The sequence below is a fragment of the Trachypithecus francoisi genome, unplaced genomic scaffold (assembly GCF_009764315.1).
Source record: "Trachypithecus francoisi isolate TF-2019V2 unplaced genomic scaffold, Tfra_2.0 Lachesis_group8, whole genome shotgun sequence".
Lineage (NCBI taxonomy): Eukaryota > Metazoa > Chordata > Mammalia > Primates > Cercopithecidae > Trachypithecus > Trachypithecus francoisi.
In genome coordinates, this window is record NW_022681473.1 from 98457498 (window position 1) to 98471208 (window position 13711).

Sequence of the window (13711 nt, forward strand, 5' to 3'; positions counted from 1 at the left end):
CCAGGCATGTGCCACCATGCCCGGCTAATTTCTGTATTTTTAATAGAGATTGGGTTTCACCATGTTGGCCAGCTGGTCTCGAATGCCTAACCTTGTGAGCCACCTGCCTTGGCCTCCCAAAGTGGTGGGATTACAGGTGTGAGCCACCACACCTGGCCCAAATATTGCTAATTTAACATCTTTTAAAATATTTGTTTAAGGGAAACTTAACAGCTTAACCCAGCTAGCCAAAACGTTGACAATTTTCCTGGCAATTTAGGAAGTGGGACATAGTAACTATTAAGAGCCAGTTTATTTTTAGAGTACTATGGAAATGATGATGGTGATTCTCTAATTAGGATATTGTAAGAGTACCATGTCTATATATTTCCTCTTAGTTTGTTAATGTGATTGAATAGTTTTCAAATTATCCTTTTTTTTTTTTTTTTTAGGCTACAGATTGCAACCCAATTAATATCAAAGTATCCTGCAAGTTTACCTAACTGTGAGCTGTCTCCATTACTGATGATACTGTCTCAGCTTCTACCCCAACAGCGACATGGGGAACGTACACCATATGTGTTACGATGCCTTACAGAAGTTGCATTGTGTCAAGACAAGAGGTCAAACCTAGAAAGCTCACAAAAGTCAGATTTATTAAAACTCTGGAATAAAATTTGGTGTATTACCTTTCGTGGTATAAGTTCTGAGCAAATACAAGCTGAAAACTTTGGCTTACTTGGAGCCATAATTCAGAGTAGTTTAGTTGAGGTTGACAGAGAATTCTGGAAGTTATTTACTGGGTCAGCCTGCAGACCTTCATGGTAAGTTTAGCATGCATTATGTCTGACTTTACATATAAACACACACAGACACACACTCACATATCCCTGATCATTTTCATAGTTTGTTACTTCAGTTAAAGATGTCAAATTCTATTTCAGATGCTTTTCTTGTTTGGCCAAGAAGACTTAATAAATGCATAAATGTCGACAAATTATTAAAGCCTAATGTTAAGGACTTTCTTTTTTTAATTAAAAAATTTTTAATTGATCTATGATAGAGTTATGTATTTTCAAGGTACATGTGATAATTTGACACACTCATATGACACACTCATGTAGAGTGATGGGATATCATCACCCTACATATCTTTTCTTCATGCTAGGAACATTTAAATTATTCTCTTCTTGCTATTTTGAAATGTACAATAGATTAATGTTAACCGTAGTCATCCTACTGATGCATCAGACACCAGGTTTTATTCCTTCTAATTGTATATGTGTATCCAAAAGACTTCCTTTAAAGAATTACCAAGAGTTTAAATTTCTTTTATGTGCAATTTATCATTATTTACTTAATAGCCTTGTTAAAATTGTAATACTATGCACTGTTAATAAAAGAACTATTTTTTAATCAAGAATCTTCCCAAATGTAATCAGACTTTTAACAATTTTTATGTTCATTTAGTCAACTTAACTAAATGTTTGTGCCAGGCACTGTCCTGATAGATAAAGTCTTTGCCCCTCCAAGAGCTTGCTTTTCACAATTGTCCTTTGTTTTGTTATAGTCCTGCAGTATGCTGTTTGACTTTGGCACTGACCACCAGTATAGTTCCTGGAACAGTAAAAATGGGAATAGAGCAAAATATGTGTGAAGTAAATAGAAGCTTTTCTTTAAAGGAATCAATAATGAAATGGCTCTTATTCTATCAGCTAGATGGTGACTTAGAAAATAGTACAGAAGTGCCTCCAATTATTCACAGGTAATTTAAGTTCGTTAGCATGCTGCTGGTTTTTTTGTTTTGTCAGGCTCTCTCCACTTACTTGATGCCAGATGGCTTTATTTTATAATAGTAATGCAGAATCTCCCAGATCTAACCTTAATTATTAAATATTACGTTTGTTTTTACAGTCTATCTGTATCTTTATGCCTGATTGCTTCTGAAATAAAGGGTTGTCTCACTGTGAGAATATGGCGGATGTGCATGAAGAATGCACATATAATTCTTTGAGCATTTATGTGTCCCTTTCTGATTTTTTAAATAAATGAGTCCATATATCTCAGTTATGTAGATCCTGGATCCTTTCTCATAATGGGAGTGTCTTTTTGGTAAAATATGTTTTATGAATGGGGTGAGGAAATGAGGAAGACAAAACAGGATGTAAACACGAGGATAAAGGAATAGAGTCACTTGTCCACTTAACCTTTGCACAGATGGTAATTGGAACCAAATGATTGGAGAGCAGACCTCTGAATGGATCCAATTAAAGTACTTTTGCTTTAATTTTACAACCTTTTATTTATTTCAGAAATACTGTTAATCAGACATCCTGTTTCTAAACAGTATTGGAAATGATAGTAACAATGGTTGTCCTCCTTAAATTGTCCTTTTAGATATTAAGAAATTCGGTATAGATGAAAACAATTTTAATCTAGGATCCAAATTTTAGAAGTCAAGATTTATAGCTAAACATGGATGTTAAAGTATTCTTTATGTGGCTTTTGGTCTTCTAAGTGAAGCTTTTTGTTTTTCTTTATAGTAATTTTCCTCATCTTGTACTGGAGAAAATTCTTGTGAGTCTCACTATGAAAAACTGTAAAGCTGCAATGAATTTTTTCCAAAGTGTGCCAGAATGGTATGTTATCTAATAATGTTCTTTGTCATTTTAAGCTGTAAGTTTAATTACGAAGATGATAATTTTAGCTGTGTAGTAACTGCATCTTAATAATTGTAAACTAAATTGGTCCAAAACAAATTGCAACTGTTAGCCAGGGAAGAGGCTGTTTTTATTCAGTGGTTGTAATCTGTGTTATATAACATTAGACCAAGGTTACAATTTTTTAATGCTGTGTAGTATAATATGTGGCAAGTGCCAATGAGAAAAGTTGAGTGATTTTGCTAGGAAATTAAGAATATATAATTTATATGAAATAAGTTCTTAAAGATGTTACCCATTTCTGTACATCAACTATGATTTAACTATTTGTTAGCTTTAAAAACTAAGGATAATTGAAAACAAAAATAAATCCAAACCTGATTTTAGTTGATTGACTCAAGAGACTTAGATTGTATTGCTGTGACTGAAAACTACTCACTGGCACAAAGATTCTTTATCTCCTCCAAGAGGGCAAAAGATGAAAAAAATTCCTACTTTTTGGAGAAATTAATAGTGAAAAACAAATAAATACCAACAACAATAATGAAACTTGGTTGCAAGATCATTACTTTTCTAACCCAAAGGATGTGTAACTGCTTAACCATACCAGATATTAAAGGTTTTTAAATCTATGCTTGCTACTCCTTCTGCTTGGGGAAAAAAGGGTTGTGTTTGCGGAGAATGTTATGCTTAACATTGATACCTGGTATTTTTAAAAATACTTTCTGAATTTGCCTTTGAAATTGTAACTTGTATTTTTTTCTCTGTCTATTGGTAAATTTTGCTACTGAATAATGAAATTTGATACAAGTAGGTATCAAAGTCCAAAGGAGAGAAGCATTTAAAATAATAATCTATTAATTATATAAGTAGTCTTTGAATGATGTAGATACTAGGTTAATGTTTCCCTTTGTAATATATTGCGAATACATATAGGCGAAGCATTAGGTAGTTTGTTTATAAATTAAAGATTTTACTTTCTTGAAGTGACCACCACCGAAAAGATAAAGAAGAACTTTCATTCTCAGAAGTAGAAGAACTATTTCTTCAGACAACTTTTGACAAGATGGACTTTTTAACCATTGTGAGAGAATGTGGTATAGAAAAGCACCAGTCCAGTACTGGCTTCTCTGTCCACCAGAATCTCAAGGAATCACTGGATCACTATCTTCTGGGATTGTCAGAACAGCTCCTAAATAATTACTCATCTGAGGTGAGATTTTTTAAAAAAAGAACTAAGTTTATATATGATTCAGCTTTGATAAACTGTTAGGAAGGAGAAATAGGGGGAGGAAAAACACCAAGGATGGTGGGAGGCTTGATTTTAAAAGCAAAGTGGCAGGAAAGGGCTACAAATTGGGACAACTTAGCGTCATTAAAGGAAAACTCAAGAATGATAATTTGAGTACTTCCTCTGTACTGGAAATTATGATAGACGTAAAAGAATTCCTCGTGTAGGTTAGTGAGGAATAGAGTTTGAGCATGGGGATTATATGATTGAAAAAACCTCTAAATACAAAGGAGTGAGATGTTACAGTAATAGAAAAGAACACAATTTAAACAAATCTAATAGATTTTGGTGGCATTTGAAGAGAGACAAGTGATTAGTAAATACAATAAATGGACTAGCAATTATTTTAGACGTCGTCTAGGAATTTCCTTTAGCCTCATAAAATCACGAGTTCTCTTCATGTATACTATTCTCTTGCCAAAACTTCCATTTTTGAAAATGTGAAATGTCTTTCTACCTATTTCTGTGTATTCAGATCATCCACATGTGAAAATACTTGCTAATGCCTTTCTTAGAATCTCAGAAGGTAAGATTCTAAGAATTTTTCTTTTTGAGATGGAGCCTTGCTCTGTTGCCCAGGCTGGAGTGCAGTGACATGATCTTGGCTCACTGCAACCTCCGTCTTCCAGCTCAGGCAATTCTCCTGCCTCAGTCTTCCAAGTAGCTGGGACAGGCACGTGCTATCATGCCCAGCTAATTTTTGTATTTTTAGTAGAGATGGGGTTTTGCCATGTTGGCCAGGCTGGTCTTGAACTCCCGACCTCAGGTGGTGGACCCACCTCAGCATCCCAAAGTGCTAGGATTACAGGCGTGAGCCACTGTGCCTGGCCTAATAATTTTTCATCTTTTAATTTCATAGTACTTAATGTTTCACATTTTTAATGACAGCATCTTCTTTATACCGTGGATATTTACATATGGTTTGTATACAAATATCTCTTGATCTATAACTCTTAAACATAAACTCTTAAAAGGGCATACATACTTTTATTAATCTTTGTATCCTCCACAGTGCCTTATTACATGGTAAATGATTAAATGAAATAAAGCCTACAATCTGTTGAAAGGAGTGAATTCAGTAACCAGGGAAAATGACTTGAGGACCTGAGAAGGGACAGTGTACCTCTTTGTGATCTTTTACTGACATTCTTCTGCACCACAATTGTAAACCACTTTCATTACAAAGTAATTTAGTTTTGTATATTTTCTCCTAAAATACCATTTCCTACCCTATAGGAGCAAAAAAAAAATCTGAACATATTGTTTGTAACTTAGCAGATTCTTACGTAGTTCTATAAAATTGTCTAAACTTTTTTTTTTTTTTGAGATGGAGTCTTGCTGTGTTGCCCAGGCTGGAGTGCAGTGGTGTGATCTCGGCTCATTGCAACCTTCACCTCCTGGGTTCAAGCAATTTTCCTGCCTCAGCCTCCTGAATAGCTGGGATTATAGGTGCCTGCCATCACGCCTGGCTAATTTTTGTATTTTTGGTAGAGACAAGGTTTCACCACGTTAGCCAGGTTGGTCTCAAACTCCTGACCTCAGGTGATCCGCCCACCTCGGCCTCCCAAAGTGTTGGAGTTACAGGTGTGAGCCACCATGCCCGGCCAGCTGTCTAAACTTTATCTACTAGAAAAAATGTTTTATGCTAGTCTGTGGAGTCTAAAAAGCTGAGTAAGTCAAGATTCCTGTTCTTCAGAAGCTTAAAATGTCATTTTATTGTCTCTTTATGATCTAAAACTTATAGTCATTTATTTGCCTGTGAAGCTTTTTTTCTTTTCTTTCATCCCTACCTCAAATATTTAAGGGCCTGCATGTACAGTACACGCTCCACCCGAACCTGCTTGGCCATTAGGAGATACTTAGGCTATTTTTCTGGAGAATCCTGGTTATAATTCTACAGTGATCTCCTAGCTGTTTTTAGAGATATTCAGAATATGCCATCTTTAAGTCAGTTAACTGAACTTTTGTTTTTTAATATGTATGTAGAATTTGTTCTTGTAAAAGATAGAGTATACTAAATTATTTATGAAATATATATATTTTTATTTGTGGTTTACTTTAAGATTACAAATTCGGAAACGCTTGTCCGGTGTTCAAGTCTTTTGGTGGGTGTCCTTGGCTGCTACTGTTATATGGGTGTAATAGCTGAAGAGGAAGCATATAAGTCAGAATTATTCCAGAAAGCCAAGGTAGGAGAATTTATACTAATAAAGTTTCAGATTAAATTTAAATGAAATGTATTCCTGAGAAAATTATTACATTTGTTTGGAAGACATTAAATTTTGTGCAGGTTAACCCTTTCTCTTTTATTTGTGTAATATGAGAAGAAATTATACTATGTATGTTTTAATTGTTTTAATTTTTAATTATTATTATACTTTAAGCCCTGGGGTACATGATACAGAACATGCAGGTTTGTTACATAGGTATACAGTGCCATGGTGGTTTGCTGCACTTATCTACCCGTCATCTGCGTTAGGTATTTCTCCTAATGCTGTCCCTCCCCTAGCCCCCCACCCCGACAGGCCCTGGTGTGTGATGTTCCCCTCTCTGTGTCCATGTGTTCTCATTGTTCAGCTCCCACTTACGAGTGAGAACATGTGGTGTTTGTTTTTCTGTTCTTGTGTTAGTTTGCTGAGAATGATGGTTTCCAGCTTCCTCCATGTCCCTGCAAAGGACATGAACTCATCCTTTTTTATGGCTGCATGGTATTCCATGGTGTATATGTGCCACATTATCTTTATCCGGTCTGTCATTGATGGGCATTTGGGTTGCTTCCAAGTTTTTGCTATTGTGAACGGTGCCTCTATAAACATGTGTGTGCATGTGTCTTTATAGTAAAACGATTTATAATCCTTTGGGTATGTACCCAGTAATGGGATTACTGAGTCAAATGGTGTTTCTAGTTCTAGATCCTTGAGGAATCGCCACACTGTCTTCCACAATGGTTGAACTAATTTACACTCCCACCAACAGTGTAAAAGCATTCCTGTTTCTCCTCATCCTCTCCAGCACCTGTTGTTTCCTGACTTTTTAATGATCGCCATTAAAAAGTCAGGAAACTTGAGACAGTCTTGCTCTGCTGCCAGACTGGAGTGTAGTGGCATGATCTCAGCTCACTGCAACCTCTGACTCCCTGGTTCAAGCGATTCTCCTACCTCAGCCTCCCAAGTAGCTGGGATTACAGGTGCCCACCACCATGCCCGGCTAATTTTGTATTTTTAGTAGAGACGGGGTTTCACCATGTTGGGCAGGATGGTCTTGATCTCCTGACTTCATGATCTGCCTGCCTTGGCCTCCCAAAATGCTGGGATTACAGTCATGAGCCACCATGCCCAGCCTATGTATTCTTAAAATTTGAAATTACTGTAAGCCAACTATAAATAATAGTAAATGAAGTAATATCACATTAAAATTTAATCTCATTAAAATATTGATTTTTGTCTGTCTTTTTTAAAGTTTTCCCTTTGATCAGTTATATTGAAGAATCTTTGATTAAGGGTGTTAATCAAGTAGGCTGTAAGAATGAAACTCTTATCTCTTGGTAGTACTCTGTTACTGGTATGATTTGCAGGAACAGAGTATAAGATTTGCCATTTAAAAAAATTGTTAATGATTTTTGCTTATGCTGTATAACTACGTGGAACTTCTAAGAACATTTCATTTTTTCTCTGAAGTGCACTTTATTTTTTATTTTATAGTTTGTCCAAGATCAAAGTACACTTTAAAAAGCAATACTAAACTATAATTTTAACTGGAATTTGCATTTTTCCTTCTATTCGTAATAGTCTCTAATGCAATGTGCAGGAGAAAGTATCACTCTGTTTAAAAATAAGACAAATGAGGAATTCAGAATTGGTTCCTTGAGAAATATGATGCATCTATGTACACGTTGCTTGAGTAACTGTACCAAGGTAAGATTTTATTCTTGTTTTGTTTTGTGAGATAGGATCTTTCTCTGACACCCGGGCTGCAGTGCAGTGAGATTGTCACAACTCACTATCTCCTTGACCTCCCGGTTTCCAGCAATTCTCCTGCCTCAGCCTCCCAAGTAATTGGGACTACATTCATGTACCACCTAGCTAAAATGTTCTTTTTACTTGAAATTGTAGCCTATGCAAGGGATTGATTACTGGTTGGTGTTACTGTTTTGGTGTCCACTCATAAGTTTATTTTTTACTTTTATTTTTATTCTTTTTTTTTGATACAGTCTCTCGCTCTTTTACCCAGAGCGAGTGATCACATCACTGCGATCCAGCAGCTTTGACTTCCTGAGCTCAAGTGATCCTCCCACCTCAGCCTCCTTAGTAGCTGGGACTACAAGTGTATACCACCATGCCAGGTTGATTTTTGTATTTTTGTATTTTTTTGTATTGATGGGGTTTTACACATTGCCCCAGCTAATCTCAAACCCTGGGCTCAAGTGATCCTTCCACCATGGCGTCTCAAAGTGCTGTGATTACAGGTTTGAGCTACCATATCTGGTCACATTCGTAAGTTACATAAACTGATTTAAGATTAAATTGAATGGTACATAAAGGTAATATCCAGACAAAGAAGCAATAGGAATCTGAGTTTCTCATGAAACTAATTTTATAATTTCAGGAAGTTTTCTGAGATTGTCTTACAACTTTTATATACAACCATAAAGATGACTTTTTTATTCCTAGGATATTTTCATTCAGTCAATAAAAATTTTTTGACCCAAACTATGTGGTATGCATAGCAGGGCTAGTGAGCAGCACAACAATAACTCCAGCACATACTTTACTTTCTTTTGCTCAGATCATCTTACATAACATTTGGTAGAAAGAGTGCTACTGTGTGTAATCTTTGTTTTTATCTGCAGCAGCCTGTGGGGTAGCCAAGCCAGGCCCCAGAGTATTGATAATAATTGGAAATATATTTGAAACCTAGTATTAGGTACATGGCCATATATCAATATTATCAACGTATTTCTTGGTTTTGTAACGTGTTTTTCCTCCCTTTTGGTGTAAGTGGGGAAGGAGAAAAGTAGAAGAATAAACTCTAACCTATAATTATAGCTTACTTATGTTTAGGGTCAATAGCTGTTACTTTAATGTTGTTAAAGCACAATGAAAGATGCACAGTATAGTTATTATTACTCTAAGAAAAGATGTGTTTTTGAAGCAGTGTATATCTTGGCCCTGATAGTAAACTATTTATCTACATTTCATTCAAGATAGAGAAAACACTGCCAAGAATAATTGTTTTTATTTCTTTGTTGCTTGGTTCTTTGTTTGTCTTAATTGCAGAAGAGTCCAAATAAGATTGCATCTGGCATTTTCCTGCGATTGTTAACATCAAAGCTAATGAATGACATTGCTGATATTTGTAAAAGTTTTGTAAGTATGCTTCCTTTTTTTTCTTACCATATTTTGATTCTAATAGGCATAATTTTTTTTGTTGAAATATCTTTGTAAATAAGGATGCATGTCACAACATATAGCATCTTACATTTTTATAAATGTGGAAATTAAGGCCGGGCGCGGTGGCTCACGCCTGTAATCCCAGCACTTTGGGAGGCCGAGGTGGGTGGATCACAAGGTCAGGAGATTGAGACCATCCTGACTAACATGTTGAAACCCCGTCTCTACTAAAAATACTAAAAAATTAGCCGGGCATGCTGACATGCACCTGTAGTCCCAGCTACTCAGGAGGCTGAGGCAGGAGAATCATTTAAACCTGGAAGGCAGAGATTGCAGTGAGCCAAGATCATGCCACTGCACTCCAGCCTAGGCGACAGAGTGAAATAAAATAAAATGTGGAAATTAAATAAAGTTACTTGTCTTGTGGGGAAATACACCTGACTGCTTCTTGATATCAATACCTAGCATAGTCAGTGCCTGCCTTTAGTTTCTCAATAAATAATACACTAAAAAATTGGGAAGGAATCATCCAGGCTCACACCTGTTTCTATGCAACATTGTACCAAAATTTAAAATAATTCCTTGTTCTTTAAAAGTGACCAAAAATCTTGCCAGGCAAGCAACATATTCGTATTGTAGTATTTATTTTTCTTCCATACAAATGGGCTTATGCCACATACATTCTTTTTTCTGAAACACTGCCGGGCATACAAAGTAGATATTGAAATATCTATTGAGTGAAAACATATTCTATAACTTGAATATTTCCATTTTATGACACATCTTAATCATTTTCCATGTCACTGTACTTATAAGCTATCTGCTGTTACACTTTATTTATTTAGTAGTGCATGGTATTCTATTGTGTGGGAATAGTGAATAGTATATATGTATATGAAAGCTTATCTGCTCCTTTTTTTTTTCTTTTTTTTATTTATTTTTATTTTTGTTTTATTGAGATGAAGTCTTGCTCTTTTGCCCGGGCTGGAGTTCAGTGGCACAGTCTCGGCTCACTGCAGCCTCCACCTCCCAGCTTCAAGAGAGTCTCCTGCCTCAGCCTCCTGAGAAGCTAGGATTACAGATGTGTGCCACCGCAACCGGCTAATTTTTATATTTTTAGTACAGACCAGATTTCACCGTGTTGGCCAGGCTGGTCTAGAACTCCTGACCTCAAATGATCCTCCCACCTTGGCCTCCCAAAGTGCTTGGATTACTGGTGTGAGCCACTGCACTGGGCCAAAAAGACTATCTGCTCTTAATTAACATTTTAAGTGGTTTCTAGTTTTTTGGGTTACAACGACTTCTGTGGTACAGATTATTGTACTTTTATTTTGTCTATTTGTATTTGTGTATATGATGGATATAGGATAATTTCTAGCAATAGACGTTCTTGTTCAAAAGGAATGTAAATTTTACTTTTTGATGGATATTGTCATTGTCCTCCAAAATAGTCATACCAATTTAGACATTTTCCTACCCCCTCTTTGGGTAACACTTTGGGTGTTACAGAACTTCTTAGTATAAGAAATAATTTTTAAAGTTTGCATATTATTTTGTTATGTAGACATATTGCAGGTTATATATCCATTTTACTATTGTTGGACATTTAGATTTAGTAGAAAAAGCACTGTAGTGTTCATATTTACACATGAACCTTGAATTGTTTGATGAGGTAAATTTTTTTTTTTTTTTTTGAGACAGAGTCTTGCTTTGTCAAACCCAGGCTAGAGTGCAGTGGCATCATCTCGGCTCACTGCAACCTCTGCCTCCCGAGTTCAAGTGATTCTCCTGCCTCAGCTTCCTGAGTAGCTGGGATTACAGGTGTCCACCACCACACCCAGCTAATTTTTGTATTTTGAATAGAGACAAGGTTTCACCATGTTGGCCAGGTTGATTTCGAACTCCTGACCTCAGGTGATCTGCCTGCCTCGGCCTCCCAAATTGCTGGGATTACAGACGTGAGCCTCTGTGCCTGGCCTGATTAGGTAAATTTTAACTACAACATGCTCCTGCAAGAAGCCATCTTGAACATCTTTGTTTCTCTTCCTTGAAGGCATCCTTAATCAAAAAGCCATCTGACCGTGGAGAAGTAGAATCAATGGAACAGGATACTACTGGAAATCTAATGGAGGTGGAGGAGCAGTCATCCATGAATCTATTTAACGATTACCCTGATAGTAGTGTTAGTGATGCAAATGAACCTGGAGAGAGCCAAAGTACCATAGGTAAATACCTGTTTACTACTTGGTATTTCTTTTACCTATTATTGATTTGGCAGTATAAGAGGCCTCATTGATATCAATTTTATGCTTATTTCATTTTCCCTTAGTATAGCCTTTTAGGATTGTTCCTTTCCTATATACTTTATATTTTTCTGATTTTTACTTGAATTTATTAGTTTCATATTTTATTAGTTTCTTATTTTATTCTTCATAAAAGGAACTTAAGATAACTATTAAAGAAATAAAACCAGGCCAGGTGTGGGGGCTCACGCTTGTAATCTCAGCACTTTGGGAGGCTGAGGCAGGTGGATCAGGAGGTCAGGAGATCAAGACCATCCTAGCTAACATGGTGAAACCCCGTTTCTACTAAAAACACAAAAATTAGCCGGGCCTGGTGGCAGGTGCCTGTAGTCCCAGCTACTCGGGAGACTGAGGAAGGAGAATGGCATGAACCTGGAAAGGTGGAGGTTGCAGTGAGCCGAGATTGTGCAACTGTATTCCAGCCTGGGCGACAGAGCGAGACTCTGTCTCAAAAAAAAAAAAAAAATAAAACCATATCATAGGTTATTTGGGCAAATAGCAGGAAATGAAAACATATCCGTAATCCCATTGCTGTTAACCTTTTTCTATTATTTCTCTGTAGAAACTTTCAAAATTGTAATCAACATCAACATTCACATATGTTATGAATGCCTGTTTAATTATAAGTATTTTTTCCATGTAGTTACTTTTTTTGATAGTCATTCTTTTTAATGGCTTCACCATTTTTCAATCTTATATAAGTACCATAATTTACTTGACATTTTGTATTATTAGAAATTTAAATTTTTTTCTATTTTCCTATAATAAACATTATTGCAGTGATCGTTTGTCTAAAGGGTTTTTTCCCCCATATTTTAAATTATTTCTTGACAAAAGAATGCTGGATAATTTTTCAAAAAGAGTTTTGAAGCTTTTAGTATATAATTAATTTCACTATAATTTTGCTTTTCATATTTTTTTTTTGTGAAGAGGAGGAAATTTAAGTTAATATGAATATATGTGGCTGTTGTGCCCCCTCTCTTTGTGTTAATGAGTACTTTTTATTTTTAGGTGCCATTAATCCTTTAGCTGAAGAATATCTGTCAAAGCAAGATCTACTCTTCCTAGACATGCTCAAGTTCTTGTGTTTGTGTGTAACTACTGCTCAGACCAATACTGTGTCCTTTAGGGCAGCTGATATTCGGAGGAAATTGTTAATGTTAATTGATTCTAGCACGCTAGACCCTACCAAATCCCTCCACCTGCATATGGTGAGTTACGTTAAATGAAGAAGCTCTTGGGTTTTATCTGATGTTGCTGACTAAATGTAATGAGTTGACATGTAAGAATCACATGGTATCTTTGAAGAATTGAAATTGCTTTCTTGAGGAATGAACCTGAGACTAGTTGGAAAATAACACTTTTTCTTTTAATGTGCTATGAACAAATTTAAGTGGATGCTGAAATATTAAAACTTAGATGGGTTTTGGATAGATTTATTCTCTTTAGGTTTAATTCTTATAAATTATTTAATTAGGCTAAGAAACATAGACCCTGAATGTAAAAATATTACATAACATTGTGTTTGAAGTTGGAATCTTGCCTTTGACCTTAGTTTAAATATTTCCAGTTTTTTGGATTTGATTTCAAAATGATAGTGAAGTTACAAGAATACTACAGTTAACATTTTACCATATTTACCTAATCATTCCCTCTCTCCACACACACACTCATACACAGATACACATATCATTTTCTCTGAACCATTTTGAGTTGAAGTTGCACACATGATGCTCCTTATACTTCAGTGTATATTTCCTAAAAATAAGGATACACTTCTGTTTAGCCAGAGTGTAATCATCAAAATCAGGAAGTTAACATTTTGTCATTGCATTTAGGTGAGTAGTCTGTTTAGTCTCCTTCAATCTGGAACAGTTCTTTATTTATCATGACCTTCATATATTTGAATAGTACAGGTCCATTGCTCTGAGTTTGTCTGATGTTTCCTTATGATTAGATTTATACTTTGATGAGAATGTTCCAAAAGTAATTCCTCTTCTGCCTTCACCCTTTCCATTTATCTGTCTGTTGATAGATACCTTCAAATCCAAGCCAACATCACACAGTTTATCTTTTTTTCTGACTAAA

General features: G+C 35.7%; 1 protein-coding gene across 7 annotated transcripts in view; it reads left to right on the forward strand.

Annotated features, from left to right (window-relative positions):
* Nucleotides 1–13711, forward strand: part of ATM (ATM serine/threonine kinase) — a 135494-nt gene that overhangs the window by 27947 nt on the left and 93836 nt on the right. For 6 of the 7 annotated variants that reach the window (XM_033206747.1, XM_033206750.1, XM_033206751.1 and 3 more), the window contains 9 exons: nt 432–803; nt 1550–1744; nt 2523–2618; nt 3627–3852; nt 5994–6119; nt 7719–7844; nt 9207–9296; nt 11374–11545; nt 12635–12834. In XM_033206747.1, coding sequence (XP_033062638.1) covers nt 432–803; nt 1550–1744; nt 2523–2618; nt 3627–3852; nt 5994–6119; nt 7719–7844; nt 9207–9296; nt 11374–11545; nt 12635–12834 — 1603 coding nt within the window. Of the gene's footprint in view, nt 1–431; nt 804–1549; nt 1745–2522; nt 2619–3626; nt 3853–5993; nt 6120–7718; nt 7845–9206; nt 9297–11373; nt 11546–12634; nt 12835–13711 lie in introns of those variants that run through there. The other variant, XM_033206753.1, reaches the window with a different exon arrangement.